This window comes from Harpegnathos saltator, unplaced genomic scaffold, assembly GCF_003227715.2.
Source record: "Harpegnathos saltator strain DR-91 unplaced genomic scaffold, Hsal_v8.6 scaffold797, whole genome shotgun sequence".
In the NCBI taxonomy this organism is placed as follows: Eukaryota; Metazoa; Arthropoda; class Insecta; order Hymenoptera; family Formicidae; genus Harpegnathos; species Harpegnathos saltator.
The window spans coordinates 1-19,524 of record NW_020230645.1 but is presented as its reverse complement, the minus strand read 5'-3'; the positions used below and the strand labels follow the sequence as shown (position 1 = coordinate 19,524).

Genomic DNA, 19,524 nt, shown 5'->3' with positions numbered 1-19,524 from the left:
CAATCCTGTGTAAACCGGCTTGTTAAAACATACATATAACTTTTAACATTAATCAGATATTTTGTTAACTCAATAGCAGATTTAGTAGTCATCATGATACCACATTGAACGGGTTTAAATTTGTGAGTGTGACCTATTCCAATATTTTTGAAAAGTTCTATAACTGATTCAAGAAACTCAATACTTTGATTATATGTATTTTCACTCTTTTCATTACCTGGCGTTATACCCAATGCTACTCGTCGAGACAGTGACGTTACGAGTGTAAACCATTTGGAAACAACTTCTATAAATGATGCAGTCGTCTTATATTCTATTTTATATAGTTCTTCAGCTAGAAAAGTTAGTGCACTACTAACATTTGTACTCATGACATTTTTCGCCTTACTAACTTTCATTTTGTTAAATTTACCCAGAGTAATATCATTGTGTTGAAGTTTAGGAGTTAGTTTAAGACATAAATTTTCTTGTATTGCAACTAATTCGCTCAAATGCTTACATTCTATTGTAGAAGACGATAATTTATGTGCATGGACAAATGTCTGTGGTAATTCTATTATTTTATTATTTTCTAGACACGATCTAAAATTTTTTTAAGAGATGTGGTGCATCAGCGAAAAAATACAAGTTTCGTTGGTTGTCTATAGGATGAGGTATGGAATTTTTAATTACAGACAACTTTCCACTTGAAATGTCAAATGCTTTCCACATAGCTTGATTCACTGATCCCATGTCGGAAGTTATACTATGGACATATATACCAATGAATTCAGCTTTTCTAATAACTGTTTCGACTATAGGTTTTAAATTAGCACCATTAAATCTATTAGGTGTATAATAGTATGCAACAACTTGCTTCCATCGAGAAAAAATACCAGCAAGCATAATAACTAACGCATGCGATGCTTTTTGTATTTGTCCTGTAAGAAGAAGATTATTATGCAAATTCAAAATACAATTGTGCATTTTTTATATGTCTACAAAGAAAAAGGAACTGAGAATTGCATATGGATTTCTAAGAAAGAAAGGTACCAGAACTCACAAGGGACATTCGACAACGCGGAAATTCAAAAAAATCTGAAACTCTGCATAATTGTAGAGCAGATATACCTAATAACAAAACAATTTTTCGTTGGTGCCCAAAAACGGTTTTAAGGGTGGAAACAACCCCTTGAACAAAGTTGATTTTTGTCTTTCTAAGCGAATATTATCGAAACTATTAAAGATATGAAAAAATGTTTTAGACAAAAGTTTTATGGTTTTAAAAGTACTTTATTATGCTATATTTAGATTTTTTAAAAATGTAAAATTGTGTATAAAATACCCCCCCTCCTTCTCTTTTTTCAAATTGTTAAAATCAATTGTCTAACCAAAATAAAGCTTATTTTATGACAAATTCAACCATATATAATAACATTATGTTTGGAAAAGGCAATATTGAAAAAAAAATTAAAAATGCTCTTATATATATGCTACGCGTACCAAACTTATGGGTTCGCTGCTTGACGATGGCATTTCTTTCTCCCTCATAATTACTGACTGTAAAAGGTAAGGAAGGAATAAAAACAGGTAATCTAAGAAAAGAATAAAGTTGATGTTAAGAAGTAAGTTGAAGAAGAACAGCATGATAAGGAGGACGCAGAGAGAGTGTATATAACCCTAATATAGATAATCTTTTAAATTCAATTGTAAAGAACAAATAAGGAAATGAATGATATGAAGAAAAAAGGAGAACACACACGGATTTAATAATGAAAAATATAATTTATAAATTTATTCAGTGTACATTTGTGTGTATGTGTTTTGCTTCATTCAGTATATAGGTTTTATTAATTAAGTAGTCGATATAGATATTCGAGTGAAAGATATCTTATATTTTGGTATGGATTATAATATATACAAATTTTACAGGAATTGAGGACAGTAAAATATTATTTATTCTATATAATTATTACAATAATGATATTGCTCAAAGAAATGTTCAAAACAAAAATATTGCTTGCACCATGCACAACGTATAAAAGCCATTTTACACAAATGCTACATTTTGGTATACGTTTTTCTTCTTTAAAATAACAATAATCGATTGGATTATGAAATTTTTCAGGCCGTGTTGATAAATAACCACTTTTATACCAGCTATATCTAAATAAATTTCGAAATCTTGGAGAAGACAGTTGATTGTGTGTTAAAGATTGCAATTTTATTATGTTATTACGTAAATGTAAATTTATGTCATAATTATTTATAATAACACTATCAGAAAAGCTTCGAACAAAATTTTTCCAGATTCTGAAACCAAAAACATCTAATGGCTGTATAAAAGCAGTTGTTTTTTTGGTATTGTTAGAATATTTACATGTTTGTCTTTTGGTACAAGTTCTTCCAATTGGTTCGGGCAATGTCCTGTCCATGAATCAAACAGTAGTATACTTTTCTCTCCAGTGTTTGGTAGATACACTTCTTGGAACCAATTTTTGAAATGTTCAGTTGTCAATTTCCCTGATTTTGAAGCCGCAATGTAAATATTCACTGGTCTAAAAAGAGTTTGTTCTACTTGTGGTCCAAAAACACCAGTAGATTCTTTTAATACTATATACAAAGGCGAAAGGAGATGTCCATCTGCAGATATAATAGGCATAATGGTGTAGTTATGAGTCATAGCAGATAAAGATTGGATAGTAGCTCCAACTGTCTTCACTCCTACATTAGCTAATGTTCTTCCTGCATGTATTTCTAAATTAAAGCCACTTTCGTCCGCATTATAAGTTGATTCAGCACCGATTACATTAATATGTGGCTTTACTGTATTTACAAATTCCTCAGCGTTTTGACGTATAGTTAGATCAGTTAAATGAGAAGACCGCGTTTTAAATACAGTTATTTTACGTGATGTAATACGATGTGCCTTTTTAAAATTCCATATCCACCAATTTCCTGCTTTAAATGAAGAAAAATCCACTTGTTCCTTTGCTTCTAGTGCCCATTTTCGCAGATTTATATCATGAATAATAAGTCCTCTATTAACAGCTTCTTGGAATTTTATAAGAACGTATTCAGCAATAACTACAAGTTTGTCTGTATTTGAACCCCCACGCATTACATGTTCTTGCCATCTGTGCAATTGTTGAATAGATTTTACCTAGAAGAAAACAAATCTCAATATTAAACAATTCGAATTCAAAAATAAAAGAAGTTATATACGAATTAAATGTTCACGAAACATCAAATTGTAAAACTTAAAATAAAAAACAACGCGACTCTAACTATATAATTTACAGCTTTGGTCATAAGTATAAAGCATCTCTAACTCATTGTATTTTCCTAGAAATCAATGCATATACTCATAGTAAATATATAATCTCTTTACAATAAATATTATATTAATATTTTATAATATAATGTGTATATTATATTTATGTATATTATATTTATATTATAATTTATATTATATTAATATTATATTATATTACAATAAATATTGTAAAATAAATATTATTTTCCACATATTCTTATATTATATTTTTTTATTATATTATTTTTCCATATACTCGTATACTATATTATGTTCTCCATATATTCATATAGTATGTTTTTGTTACACAATTTAAATAAATTTTTTGGGATGCTTTATACTTATAGTCAAAGCTGTATGTACAATGACCGACAATGATGCGTTCCGCGAGAGGGGAAATAGAGTTCTCTCTGTCGCGGAACGAATCACTGCCGGTCACTGTACACCGTAAAAGCCTCAAGTATTTTACTATATATTATTCTTCTTATTTTTTAATTAAACTTTACTTTTCTAAAACGATGTTGTACAGAAGTAAGAGATAAATGTCCTTTCTTTCCACTCTTCCAAAATTCGATTGCCTTTTTCTTATAATTTAAGTTTACATTTCCACCTTCATCATCCACAGTGCAAACTTCATTTCCATAATTATCTTCTTCAGCATCAATATCGTACACATCTACAAATTGTACGTCATGCGGTTCTGATGGATCGTCAAAATCAAGTCCCCACTCATGTTCGATCGTAATATCGTGATGCATAGCACTCTTTATTAAATCAGTAATTGTATCATGGAGTTCCACCTCTTGATGATTAACAGGAGTTATTGCAATATTTGTGAAATGAAATGTCGCAATTAACAAATTAATAACATTAGCTGGATTTATTACTGACATTATGATACAAATCTTAAGGATATTTTAATTAAACATTTCTCACAGCAATAATAATATACGTACTGCTTCAATAACTGCTTCAATAACACTGAAATGTATTCCAAAATGGACAGCTTTTATATGCAAATGAATGAAGATAACATATGTCAATATAATGAACCTTGATTGCACTGTACTTGATAAAGAGTGCTATTTTGGTCGCACAGTCATAAAACTTGTGACAAGTGTTTTGCATGTTGCCATGATGTACATACACGTGCGCACGTGCAAAAACACACATACACACACACACATATTTATTTATATTTACGCGTGTCGTTTAAATTAATGAAAAAGGTAGCCGCAATGTTGGCAAAATAAACGTCTATTACGTGAAATTTTATAATTTATAACATTTTTAAATATTAGTGACTGTATCCTTATCATGCTATTTTTCTCCTACTTACTTCTTAACATCAACTTTATTGCTTTTTTAGATTTTCTATTTTCTTCCTTCCTTATCTTTTACAGTTTGCAATTATGAGGAAGATTTGAGGAAGAAAGAAATGCCATCGTCAAGTAGCGAATCCTTAAGTTTGGTACGCGTAGCATACATATAAGAGCATGTTTAATTTTTTTTTCAATATTGCCTTTTCCAAACATAATGTTATTATATATGGTTGAATTTGTCATAAAATAAGCTTTATTTTGGTTGGACAATTGATTTTAACAATTTGAAAAAAGAGAAGGAGGGGGGTATTTTATACACAATTTTACATTTTAAAAAAATCTAAATATAGCATAATAAAGTACTTTTAAAACCATAAAACTTTTGTCTAAAACATTTTTTCATATCTTTAATAGTTTCGATAATATTCGCTTAAAAAGACAAAAATCAACTTTGTTCAAGGGGTTATTTCCAACCCAAAAACCGTTTTTGGGCACTAACGAAAAATTGTTTTGTTATTAAGTATATCTGCTCTACAATTATGCAGAGTTTCAGATTTTTTTGAATTTCCGCGTTGCCGAATGTCCCTTGTCAGTCATACTAGCATCGCCAATATGTGAAAGAGTGGAAGGATCAAACTGTTTTCCAGGTACTAAACTCATTTCATCAATAGCAATCATAGCGTCTTTTTCTCGATCATCTTTGAATAGAGATATTTGCTTCTTTAAAATATCAAATACGTCCTCTAATATTCCTTCTTCAAAATTAACTCCTTCTTTCTTCCTTCGTAAAGTTCGCTCTGATGGCAAAGGGTGCTGTTGAGCTAATAATGCCTTATACCCATTGCTGCCACACGAAAACTTTAGTTATAATGTCTTAAGAATTGTATTATTAGACCATTTTGAGGCACGTGAATGTTTACCAAGAAGAAGCTGTATTTGATCGTCGTTAAACATTCGTTTTAATTTTGTCTTTAGATTATCTTGAGCAAGTTTCTTTTTTTCATCTGTTAATCGTCTCACATGTCTTTTTAACAGTTGCCTTGATTTTTCCAGCCTATTAATAATTATGTTTGCCTGCTCTAATTTCGATGTAGCCTCTTTTGCTGTCAATTCAGCATCTTGAAGTCTTTATTACAAAATATCAAACTCACTTTTTGTATATGTTGCGGGTGGCACTGATACATCTTCAAATGATTGATCTGCTGGAGTGACACATGTTATAGGGTTATCTTCAGATGAGTTTGATACTTGCATAGGAAGATCTGAGCTGGTCGAGTTATAAACCGCGTCACATTCATTATCTATCTTCGGAGATGCCCTGGCATTTGCAACATGTGTATCTACCTTCAAGTAGAAATTTCATTAGTGATTTATACAAGTAAATATTTGATTTTAAGATAATAGGCGATACAAAATATACTTACATTGCACGCAGGTATATTATTAAAAATTGTTGGCACCGCGTTGTACTTCAGTTTGCGCTTCCCATCCATGCGAGGTTTTTCCCACATGTCATCAGCAAAATGTGCCTATACATAAATGGAACAAGAATTATTTGTTTCTAATAGGAATATTTTATAACAAATAGTATTTTCTCATAAGAAATAAGATAACTTACCTCACATATAAACCATTTTTTCGCACAATTCCAATCTTGTTTGCCGATATTTGCAATCCATATTGCTCTTCTGCTAGGTTCTGCGGGAAGGGAGTACATAGAAAAACCTTTCTGATAATAATTTTTACATTCTGGGACGCAACAGGATGGCATGTTGAAATCTGCAAATTCATATTTTATAGTATTATTTAACAAGATTCTTTTTCAGAGGTCCTGCTAAAATGTTAGGTTACAATGACCATTGTTTTAACCACTTTATTTTCTATATTTATATTTTTTACTATTATTTTGCTTTATTTTTAAATTATTGAATAATTGTACTTTATTGCTTACTTGCTTACTTTTAGTATCAATTTGCTGGCAAACAACGTACTGCACCACGATACACATAAACAGCACATATTTACACCACCGTCGCCATGTTTTTACAAAACTAGACTCATTGGCCAGACTCTACTACATGGGCTGAAAAGTCTTTGGCTTAACAATGAAAAAACGATTTTTTTAATGAAAAAAGTGTTTTATTCCTCGACATAATCTCCATTTAGAGTAATGCACTTAGTGTAACGGTCCGCTAACATTTCGATGCCGGTCTTATAGTGCTCGGTGTCAAGTCCCTCAAAATAGGCATTTGTTTCCAACTTGACCTCCTCATTCGAGTAAAATCTTTTACCAGCGAGCCACTGCTTCAGTCGGGGAAAAAGGAAATAGTCGCTGGGGGCCAGGTCTGGAGAATACGGAGGATGCGAGATGCAATTCATAGCGCAATTTCTTTAATTTATCGGTCATATCGCGAGCCGAGTGAGCTAGAGCATTGTCTTGGTGAAACAAAATTTTTTTCTTTGCCAAATGTGGCCGTTTGACCTTGACCTCGTCGTCCAATCGATCCAGTAATGTACAGTAATATTCTTTATTGATAGTTTTACCATGTTCAAGATAATCAATGAATATTATGTTATGCGCATCCCAAAAAATACTGGCCAAAACTTTGCCGGCTGATTGTTGTGTCTTCGGGCGCTTCGGACGGCTTTCACCAGGCAATAACCACTCCGCTGACTGCCGATTGGACTCCGGTGTGTAGTGATGGATCCATGTTTCATCTATTGTGACAAATCGACGCAAAAACTCCTTCTTATTGCGGTTAAACAGGGCCAGATTTTGCTTTGAAAGTCGAACACGTTCCGCTTTTTGCTCAATTGTCAAAAAACGCGGCACCCAACGCGCGCAAAGCTTTTTCATGTGTAAATATTCATGAATGATATGACCAACGCGTTCCTTTGAGATGCCTATGATGTTAACTAGCTCACTCAATTTCATTTTGCGGTCATTCAACACGATTTCACTGATTTTCTGGATGTTTTCTGGAGTAACTGCCTCATTTGGCCTTCCTGAATGTGGTGCATCATTTGTGCTCGTACGGTTACGACGAAACTCAGCAAACCAATATTTGATGGTTGAATTCGGTGGGGCAGATGTGCCGTAATATTTATCAAGCCTTTGCTTCAACAGTGTTTTTTCCCATCAGGAAGTAACGTTTAATCAAAACACGAAATTCACTTTTTTCCATAGTAAAGATAAATTCAGAGGTAACGTCACTTCGAAAGCTATAACTTGTACACGAGTCAACGAAATATCATGAAATTTTTACAGCATCTAAGTTAAGGTTGGTACTCTATAGGAAATATAAGGATTTTTAGTTTGTGGCGCCATCTATATGTCAGGCCAAATACTTTTCAGCCCATGTAGTACCTTATAGGGACTCTAGTATATACCTCAGATATCCAATTTTATTACAGGCGAGGTATTAAGTTCCTGTATAAGATAATGTCTCTTGATAAATATTGGAAACGTGTTAATATATTATAAGCGTATAAATTATTATATATACAGAGTGATTCAGACCACTCGTATAGCCCTTTTATTTCGGAAACAGAACATTTTAGAGATAAGTATTTCAGACAAAAGTTGTAGGGCTTCAAAGGATCTATTTACTGACGTTATGAATTTAACCTTGGTCTTAAATGGATATCCTAATTTTTTATTATATCGTCTTTTTCTTAATTAAAGCAATTAATTTGAACAACTTTGTCTGAAACATTTTTTAATTTTATTTAAGGAAAATTTAATAACTTTTCAATATTTAACTCACGATATCTCGCTAACTATTTGTCAGAAGAAAAAGTACTAGAATTTTTTGCTCTATTTAATCTCAAGAATATATTGTTACAATAGCGCTTGATTTTGTTTGCTGATTTTTTGAAATTTCAAAATCATCAAATGAACCAAATTCATGGCGCTATTGGAACAATATATTCTTGAGACTAAATAGAGGAAAAAAATCTAGTACCATTTTTTCTTCTGACAAATAATTAGCGAAATATCGTGAGTTAAATATTGAAAAAGTTATTCAGTTTTCCTTAAATATGTCACAAAATATTAGTTAAATAAAATATTGTTTCAGACAAAAGTTGTTTAAATTAATTGGAAAAGACGTTGTAATAAAAAATTCGGGTATCCATTTATATTATAATGTACTTAACATAACTTTTTACAAGTAAAAATGATATAAAAATTTAACACGTATATTAGTAGTGTCCAATACTTCATTTATCATTACTTATTACAACACTGAGTTATATGATTGTTTTACTTGTTATTATAATGTACTTAACATAACTTTTTACAAGTAAAAATGATTACATGTAAAATTTATTATAATAACCTTTTTAAACAAAAAGGTAAAAAAGACGCCAAGTACAAGCGCAACACGTATTGTGCTATTTTTAGAAATTTCAAATTCAAATTATTTTTTTTTAAATATGTATGTGTACATAACATAAGTTTTTAAAAGTAAAACTTATACTAAAAAAGTGATACATTAAAACAGTAACGCTAACTGAGAAATCGTATACTTAATATTTTTAGAAATCTCAAATTCAAATTATTTCCTTTTTTTAAGATATATATTATGTACATAATAAGTTTTTACAAATGATATCATGTTACAACAATTTTACACGTTTATTAGTAGTGTCCAATATTTAATTTATCATTATTTATTATAACACTGAGTTATATGATTGTTTTACTTGTTATTATAATGTACTTAACATTACTTTCTACAAGTAAAAATGATATCGTGTTATAAAATTTTAACACGTTTATTAATAGTGTTCAATATTTAAGAAAGATATCTTTTTAAAGGTTATTATTACAAATTCAAATTATTTTTTTTAAGTATATATGTGTACATAACATAAGTTTTTACAAGTAAAACTTATACAAAATAAGTGATATATTAAAACAGTAACGCCAACTGAGAAATTATATACCCAATGAGCAAAATGAGTGCAAATTGAGCGCAAATTGGCAGCAAATTCGATCAAAACTTGATGCCAAAACCATATGCAACTGTGTCCTTTTTAGGATTGTGTTTTGACGTCAAGGCTTGATGCGGGGCAACTTGCAGTAAATTTGCAGCAAAAACCGCGCAAGTTTTGGAGCGCATAACTTAGCATCAAATAGGCATCAAACACCGAGCAACACTTGCGCACAAGACACGAGAGCAAATTGGCAGCAAATCCGCAGCAAGCCTTGCACTCAATCAGCTGATCAAGATGGCGGCGATGTGCGTTGGGTTTTAAATGGTTCCTAACCTGCATATTACTAAATTTTAATTGCAATTTTGCATTTGAAAAGGAAAAGTGTATACAGAAATAAATATTTGACAAAACAGACTGTGTAATTTATTATATAAACATATATACATATAACATCAAGAATTATCGCTATATACATATATGCGCGATATTAAAAGAAATTAAAAACGTATTGAGAGCATGAAGTACGCCCTGATCAGCAATGCCAAATTCCACCGGTGTACTCTGTGAGCAGCGGCGAGTTCTCGTGGTATAGGCAGCATGGGATCGACGTTCAACGAGACATTATTCACCTTCTTCTCGACCTGGTTCTCCATTTGCCCTCTACAAACAGCAAAAATATTTAGCCAAGAGAAGTGATTATTCATTGTATTTCATTAGTAATAATATTGCTTATCATTAGCAGAAACATATATTCTAACAACTTTTTTTTTTTTAACGAAGTATGGAAATCCTCATGGACACCCAAGGTTATGCAGAGCCTGGATGTGTCGGATTCGTACCGGCTAAAACCACACTCCGGTGCAATTAGGCCATTGTGGAAGATCCCGGAATTGTCAAGAAGAGACACATCGAGATCGTCCACAGCCCGTATAATTACTGAGAAAAAAAGGCTACAAACTGCATTCTGTATTGGCCAGCTTGCTGCGGGAGCTTCTAGGATGAAGAGAGGCGTCTCGCGAGGATGATGCGCGCAAGAGTTTCGGTGAGTGCAGATGCACTTCCGGATCCTCCCCCACATCATCCGAAACCAAAAAGAACCTATGAAAAAAATATGGGCATTAGTTAATTAGCTAGTACTCAGAAAATAAAAACAAAGGAAGTAACCTGTGCAACAACAGAAAATAAAATAAAAATACAATGGTAAAATAAAATATTGCACAGAAAATTGAGTACCTACATAAAAACATTAGTAGTAATATGAAAATAAAATAAAGACACTTATCAAAATATCTTCAATTCGCCTACGCACGCGTTCAGAGTCGGGCCGCTTCTCCTCTATTTCCTGGCTTCTATCTGGGCTTCACTTTCATACTAGACAAAACAGATTAGGAAACATTAGAAACAAGTTGATGCATATTGCCAGCAAACACTATGTTTATATGTAACGTACATGTTAGTTGTAATTTTCTATTCAACAATGTAACTATTATATAAGACACGTGTTATATAACAGTTACATTGTAGAGTAGAAAATTACAACTAACATGTACGTTATATGTAACATTGTTTGCCGCATAGTTGCTACAATGGAAACTTTCAACTTACATTTTATATTCTTAGGTGCTCGGTTCCTCCATGTTGTCCTCTTCCTCTTCCTCATCGTTCCACAAGTTATCCTCCGCCCTCTTCCTTGCGGCTGTTGGACGTGGACCACGCATCGTTGGCGTGTCTCTCCTTCGTTATCCGAAGAGCCTCCCTCATTTGCTTCTGGAACTCGGATCTCAGGGGCCTGTCAAAATGACGATTCCTACAAATTGCATCTAGAAAACAGGCGCAAAGCGTATGGAAAATAAGTATACCATTACAGTAAGTTGTTTTTCACAAACTGAATGAAATATGGTATCATTAATAGATAAAAATTCTTTACCATATATGGCTCGTGCCAATCGAGTGTCATATAATGCTCGGCGTCTTTCTCGCGGCCGAACCACGTAAACGTGTTATTAGGGCGTCGGACACTGCTTCCTTGAGACACAACTGTGTAGCTTCCTTGAGGTTGAAGCCACCAACGTAATGTAAATAAGTTACCTGGAAAAAGTGACATTTTAATATAATGTAACCAATTCCTTCTTACAGCAATTCTGCTGCGAAAAGTTGTAATCTTACTTACCGCTTCCGAATAACGTTATTCATCCTCGTTTTCAAAAGCATCCATTTCTTCCATTGTTGTAATGGGTAGTCTATGCGGCTTTGCTGGTGCACAATGGCGCTCTTGGACACATTTGAGAATTTTCTGCTGTGTTGTTTCAATTCTCCTGCAAGCAACAATATGAAAAATTGTCAGAATATTTAACATTACGCATTATACAATATATGCAATACGTACTTCATTATCGCTTCTATGTTGCTAATTTTTCTTCCACTGCGCTTATTCGTTCCTCTAGCTTGCTACAATTATACATAAATATTAATGAGTACATCCTATCTACACTGGTAAATTTTCTGCCATTCATTTAGATCAATGAGAGAAGATTCCTATTTGTATTATACCTTGTATTGGTACTTTCCTTTTGCACGATACTTTCCTTCTGCACGGCGGCGGTCCTCTGTGTATAATTCGTTTCTAGTCCTTGATGTTCACGTTGTTGTTGGGTTTTTTCTCCTTGGATGATATTCTGTAACTCACATAAAGTGTTATTAGTATAATATGGTATATCACATTCTAAACGTTGTGTAAAACTTTGTGCCCTACTGAGTGGTTGTAGGTATGGAGGATATTCTAAATGTGTGTATGTCTGTGCATGTGTTGTATATTCTGAATGTGATTGTGTATGTGCAGAATAATGTAAATTTGTATGTCTATGCGTATGTGAGGTGTTATTGTTTTGTGCTTGTGTCTGTGTGTGTGAGATATATGTGCCAGAGTCTGTGTTAGTAAATGTTTGTGTTGATGTAGGGTGTTGTAGGGAGTTAGAAAGTACTAATTTTCTTTTTCAATAATCCTGCTGATGTCATTGATGTCATCCTCCACTGTTCCTGGTGTGCATGATGTCGCTGTCCTCCCTTTTCGCTTTGGTGGTTCCTCTTCAGATGATGTAGTTAGATACCGTGCTGGTTTGGTGACGTGCCGCTTCTGTCGATCCATCTGTGTATGTAAATATATCAATTATGACATATTTTGTATACTATGCAAACATATTAACATGCTCTAACACTTAACATTAGACAATGTAATCTCTATACTTTATTCTCTAAAGCAGATATGTGTTTGAGTGTGTGTGCCATGTTGTAAAGAAACAGTCAAATGTCTATCTTATTCTACAGTTATTATCTAGAAGTTATCTAGAAGTCACTAAAAATTTCACATAAACAGTTTATCATATACAACACATTTCTAAATATATTAATATATTCATGAGTCAATTTGGTATATTGTCACATTAATATGTTGTTCCTGATTTAATATTACTCATAACGATTGTACTAGTTTGCTGAGAAGACTTATTAATAAAAATATTCTGGGGTACTTCTTAACTTATGTGTATACACACACACATACACAAAACATATGCATTTGTTTCATTAATATTTATTTCCAAGCGCAGGTGCCACATGTGCTTTATTCGTAACTGTAGAACAAGATAGATATATGATTGTCTCTTTGCGAGATGGCACACAATCACATACATTTATGTTTCTGAGAATAAAGTATAGAGATTTGGGTAGCGATCATGAATTTTTTCCTAAAGCATGAACTTGGAGAAAGTGATAAGTTGTACATTAACTTTCTTAGACAGCACAGAATACTAAAAGATATCTTAAAGATGTGCAAAAGACATAAACAAAAGATATAATGTGTTTTGCATGTCTTTAAGATATTTAGTTCATAATTTGTATTGTCTAATCATTATGATGTAACCAAGCGAAACGTAGAAATATCAACTTTTCCTTAACTTTTCACGTGAATTTTTCAAGCATCAAGCTCGATCGCGAAAATCGTGCATAGTTGATAAAAACTTAACATTTTGCCTTAGGTCACGCTTTAGGAAAAGATTCATAATCGCTACCTATATTGCGTTAACGTTAAGTGTGACTAACAGTAAAGTAATTAAGTAAACAGTAAAGTAAGTAAGAGAAATTCGCGTGAAATCAGTATGTGAAATTCACGTTTAATTGATATAGGTCACGTTAAATCTATGCAGATTCACCGTGGGATTCATGTATTTTCCGTCCGAATATTATTAATATGTGCGTACCTGTATCCCGTATAATAGACTTCGATTAAAATGGGAAGAAATCGTCGTATCAACGTAAACAGTAATTCTTCTTTACACACTCTTAACGTGCTCGGCTTCACTGTATTCACTCCCTAACTGTCAAACTTGGAATGATTGTAACGTTCAACATGTAACACGTGGGTTACTCAATATCCAATTAGGAGTGTTGCAAGATGGCGTAACCAATCAAAAATCTCTCCGTTCCTCCAAACTACACGACTGGTGATGCCGTGTTCAAGTACTACCACATTATGGCCGTATCACACTAGCGACTCGCGGCTGTGACTGCGATTGCGATTTCTTGTTTTCCAATCACACTTGCGATTGGCGATCGCAGCTGCGGCTAAATATTGTTAACATACCGTCACACGTACAATCCCAGAGAAGGGTTTACATTCTACGAGACCTATTAAATAATAGTCTATCTCCTTATTAAATTGTTTTGACATTAAGAAAATATATATGACATATAAAATAACACTGGATATAACCTTATTCTAATAATCACCGACTTCTACATACTGTTGCGCCCGTGCTTTTGCGAAAGTATCGAGGTGTGTTCACATTGCTATGATCGAGAGTCCCTAGCAACGAAAAATAACAATAGCAGACAGAGAGTTCTTGGGAAGCTGTCAAGATAGACAGACGCGAGATTTATCATTCGGAGAATTATTTATGCGAGAGTCTGTATAAAGCTGTAAATAGTAAAGCTTCCTTTCTTTTACACAAGTATTCTTATTTCCTCGAGTGCATGGTGTGAGTGTTGCTAGTTAAAGAGTGAGCGCAACAATTTGGGGGCTCGTCCGGGATAAAAGTGAATCGTTTAACATCCGACGTAAAAGAGAGAAAGGAGAGGATGACGCATTCGCCGAGGGTAATCCGAAGCCAGCTTCGATGGTGGCGTCAAGCTTGATAACGGCGGAAATGGATCAGAGAGTTGAGACGGATGCGGAGGCTGTTCGGCGGCTTCGGCAGGAAATGCAGCAGCTTGGTGAGGAGCGTGAACGGCAGGAACTCCTTGAATTGCGGCGTTGGCAAAGGACAGAGGAGCAGGGACAAGGAGAATCCGGCGGAAGGCAGAGCATGAAAATTCAGAGAATTAGAAAGCTAATTTTGTATTTTCATCCAAACTCATAAATATATAAGTTTATGTTAGAAAAGATACACACTCTCCTTTCGCTTTTTTTTAGGAAAGGATGTCACTGTTGGACGAATTAGTTGCAGAGGACTAGATAGAATGATTAAAGAAGACCACCTCGCTCACGGTTTTTGACCGTGGTTTTCCCGTGAGTTAATAGGCAAATACTGAGGTGGGGACCTGGGGTGTTCTCTTAAGAGAACGACGGGTCCACGGATGCTACCCCCCCTTGTCCGAAGACGAACGGCGTTCAACAGGCATCGTGAACATGGAAAAAACGTCAATCCTTCGATTTTCAAGAAAATGACTGATGGAACCTTGAAGGACGGTGTCTGTAGAGCCTGAAGCAGCAGCCAAGGCTAGGACAAGAAAACGTCTTGGTGTTCTGGAACAGCATTTTAGAAGATATTGAAGTACTGACTTCCCGCCTTCCCTTAATTGTCGGGATGACAATTTTAAAGAGGGGGGTAGTGTTGCGCCCGTGCTTTTGCGAAGTATCGAGGTATGTTCACATTGCTATGATCGAGAGTCCCTAGCAACGAAAATAACAACAGCAAACAGAGAGTTCTTGGGAAGCTGTCAAGATAGACAGACGCGAGATTTATTATTCGGAGAATTATTTATGCGAGAGTCTGTACAAAGCTATAAATAGTAAATCTTCCTTTCTTTTACACAAGTATTTTATTTCCTCGAATGCGTGGTGTGAGTGTTGCTAGTTGAAGAGTGAGCGCAACAATACTATTAAATAAGTGTGATAATGATGAGCGCGCGTCACGTGATTATACGGAGTTCTGTGATTGGTTGTGACTGCGGCTGTGGCTCGAAAGTCGCGAGTCGCAGCCGCGAATCGCTGCTTTCTGATTGGTCGAGGAAGAGTCGCAATCGCTTTCGCAGCTGCAGTCGCAGTCGCGAGTCGCTAGTGTGATACGCACTTTACACTCCCTCCACTTCAGGCGGTTTTCGCAGGAAATCAGCAGTATTGTTTGTGTACAGAAGCCCGTAGCAGGTTTTGTGTTCGATTGTGAGCTGCTTCAAGTACTCTGTGCTTATTTGCCTCGTGTTATCTGGAAGAAAAGAAAGAGAAGAAGAAAAGGGTGAATAGAGAGAGAGAACCATCACATTGTAAAATTGCTGCTTTTTTGGACTTTACATTTGGCTCCTACCTACTGCAACTAGGTTACGTAAATATGGAACATTTAAAAATATCCACTTCACGTAAAACGCTCCATAAGTTATCCATGAGACAGCGAAATAGGGTCATTTGTGACATGAGGCTTAGTTGCGCATGAAAAATTATCCTGCAACACGCATATGCAATGCCCGTGTACACTGTAATACTACATTACAACAGATACCGGGTTCATCTGTTGCAGAAAATACGTCTTCAAATAACTTTCATTTCGTTGCTAACGACATCAATACAATTAGTATGGACGTTGAGGATGATGATAGGGAATCTTGTTCTTCTTCAACTTCTTCTGATGTTTTGTACATCCTCTTCATTTCTTACCAATTTGTCTGAACCATCTTTCAGTGACAATCTGGCATCTTCTTTTGTTCAGAATAATTTAACGCACTCAAGGCAATAGCATATTATCTGTTTTAAGATCACACACTTGCTTTAGTAATTTGCCTAAAGATGTTAGAACTCTTCTAGACACACCACGGATCGTGTCATTATATCCAAAGTTGAACCAGGAGAATACATTCATTTTGATCTGGAGGTAGGCATTGTTGAAAGTCTCTCAAATTCTTCTTGTCATTCCATTAGTTCAGAATTAGAAATTGATACCAATGGATACCGATGGATGTAGTTTAGATAAATCATCTACCATTCAAATCTGGCCGATTCATGTAGATTAGTAAACATGCGAAATATCAAACCAATTGTTGTAGGAATTTATAAAGGTGCACACAAACCTAATGATCCTGTAGCTTTTTGAAAAATTAATTGCAGATGTTATAGCACTTATATCCAAGGGAGGTGTTTATTTTGTGGCAGCCTTTACCAATAAAATTAAGGTCTTTCATAGTTGACGCACCTGCTCGAGCCTTCATTTTAAATAATCGTGGTCATGTCTTTTCGTCCTTGTTCAAGTGCAAAATTTGTGGCATACTGAGCGATGGTCGTCACGTCTTCCATGGTATCAATCATCCTCTCGTACCGACGAAGAGTATAAATTGCATCTTGATGAGGATCATCATAAAGAGGGTACAAGCCCGTTATCTATGTTGCCGATAGGAATAGTTTCTCAAGTGCCTTTTGAGTACATGCATTTAGTATGTTTGGGCGTAATGAAAAAAATATTGTCCGCATAGGTACATGGCAAATATTCATGTTAGCTAAACTTCCGGCAGTAGCAATTTCCACAATTAGCGCTCGTTTACATAATTTTACAACAATATTGTCCAACAGATTTTGCAAACGTCCTAGATCTTTAGATTCGTATTCTAAATATAAAGCAACTGAATTTCGTCAATTTCTTCTGTATACAGGGCTGTCGTCATGTATGATATTTTAGATGAACAATTATACAAGCACTTCTTGCTTTTACTCTGCTATAAGGGTCTTACTTTTCAAATGTCACTCGCAAAAGCATCTTACATTCGCGGGAACTTGCATTGCAAAAGTTTGTACTTCGTGCTACTACTCTGTATGGTTCAAATTTTAATAGTTACAATGTTCACGGTTTGCTTCATCTGACAAACGACGTTAGGCGTCTTGGTAGTTTAGAATTCTTTCCGCATTTCCGTACGAAAACAATATGTCAATTTCAGAAAAGTTGTAGAAAACCAGGCTTACCTTTGCAACAATTTGCTAATAGAATGACGGAAATACGACATCACGGAAGAAATGATACTGTCGATATTAATTCATTCATTCATGTTTCAATGCCATATAAGAGCAGCAAAAATAGTAATTCATATAATAAAATTCAATGGAATGGAATATGCCTAAATACCCGCATGCGAGACAATTGTTGTATTCTAATAATGGGTCGGTTTGTCTTGTCTTCTATATTATTACAGACAACAATTCTTATTGTTTGTCTGTAACAATTTTTTTTAGAAGTGGAGAATTTTTATAATGTTGGTCTGCCCTCTTCGGCTTTTCATGTCTACAAATGTGGCAACATTTGTAGCGACATTGTTGTTATTGAAATCAAAACAAGTTTATGCCAAGGGCTACAGGATGCCTTTATCTGAAAAGCAGCAGCTGACAACGACAGTGATGAAGAAGACCTCATAGGAAAAATATATTGTTACCGGATTAATTCATATGGAATAGACGTAAGTAGTAACACAAATAAATTATCTTTATATACGTCGATTGTGTGTTTGCTGGGATAAAATGCATCCTTATGTTTCTAATCTGTTTTTGTCTAGTATGAGGATGGAGCCCAGATAAGCCGAAAAAATAGAAGAAGAAGAAACGGAGACACGACTCTGACGCATACAAATTGAGAATATTTTGATAAGTATCCTTATTTTATTTTCATATTACTACTAATGTTTTTATGTAGGTACTCAATTTTCTGTGCAATATTTTATTTTACTATTGTATTTTATTTTATATTTGTTGCACAGGTTACTTCTTTTTTTTTATTTTCTGAGTACTAGCTCTAGATTAATTAACTAATGCCCATATTTTTTTCTTAGGTTTTTTTTTTTGGTTTCGGATGGTCTAGGGAAGGACCCGGAAGTGTATCTGCATCATCGAAACTCGTGCGCCTGTTTTCCAGATGCAATTTGGTAGGAATCGTCATTTTGACAGGCCCCTGAGATCCGAGTTCCAGAAGCAAATGAGGGAGGCTCTTCGATAACGAAGGAGAGACATCGCCAACGAATGCGTGGTCCACGTCCAACAGCCGCAAGAGAGAGGGCGGAGGATAACTTGTGGAACGATGAGGAAGAGGAAAGGACAACATGGAGGAACCGAGCACCTAAGATATAAAATGTAAGTTGAAAGTTTCCATTGTAGCAACTATGCGGCAAACAATGTTACATATAACGTACATGTTAGTTGTAATTTTCTACTCTACAATGTAACTGTTATATAACACGTGTCTTATATAATAGTTACATTGTTGAATAGAAAATTACAACTAACATGTACGTTACATATAACATAGTGTTTGCTGGCAATATGCATCAACTTGTTTCTAATGTTTCCTAATCTGTTTTGTCTAGTATGAAGTGAAGCCAGATAGAAGCCAGGAAATAGAGGAGAAGCGGCCCGACTCTGAACGCGTGCGTAGGCCGAATTGAAGATATTTTGATAAGTGTCTTTATTTTATTTTCATATTACACTAATGTTTTTATGTAGGTACTCAATTTTCTGTGCATATTTTATTTACCATTGTATTTTATTTTATTTTCGTTGTTGCACAGGTTACTTCCTTTGTTTTATTTTCTGAGTACTAGCTAATTAACTAATGCCCATATTTTTTTCATAGGTTCTTTTGGTTTCGGATGATGTGGGGGAGGATCCGGAAGTGCATCTGCACCACCGAAACATCTTGCGCGCATCATCCTCGCGAGACGCCTCTC

At 34.5% G+C, this 19,524-nt stretch overlaps 1 protein-coding gene and 1 long non-coding RNA gene across 2 annotated transcripts; both read right to left on the bottom strand.

Annotated features, from left to right (window-relative positions):
- Positions 1–582: 582 nt before the first annotated feature.
- On the bottom strand, positions 583–6,141 carry LOC112590384 (uncharacterized). Its single transcript, XM_025306687.1, has 5 exons — positions 6,042–6,141; positions 5,769–5,961; positions 5,570–5,720; positions 5,274–5,461; positions 583–920 (listed from the first exon to the last, which is right to left on the bottom strand). Exons 1-5 carry the CDS (start codon positions 6,126–6,128, stop codon positions 583–585), a joined length of 957 nt encoding a protein of 318 aa, XP_025162472.1. The 5' UTR covers positions 6,129–6,141.
- A 5,419-nt stretch (positions 6,142–11,560) lies between these two features.
- On the bottom strand, positions 11,561–11,971 carry LOC112590385 (uncharacterized). Its single transcript, XR_003114166.1, has 3 exons — positions 11,945–11,971; positions 11,729–11,873; positions 11,561–11,646 (listed from the first exon to the last, which is right to left on the bottom strand). It is a non-coding gene; the product is annotated as an uncharacterized LOC112590385 (long non-coding RNA).
- Between the last annotated feature and the right edge of the window lie 7,553 nt (positions 11,972–19,524).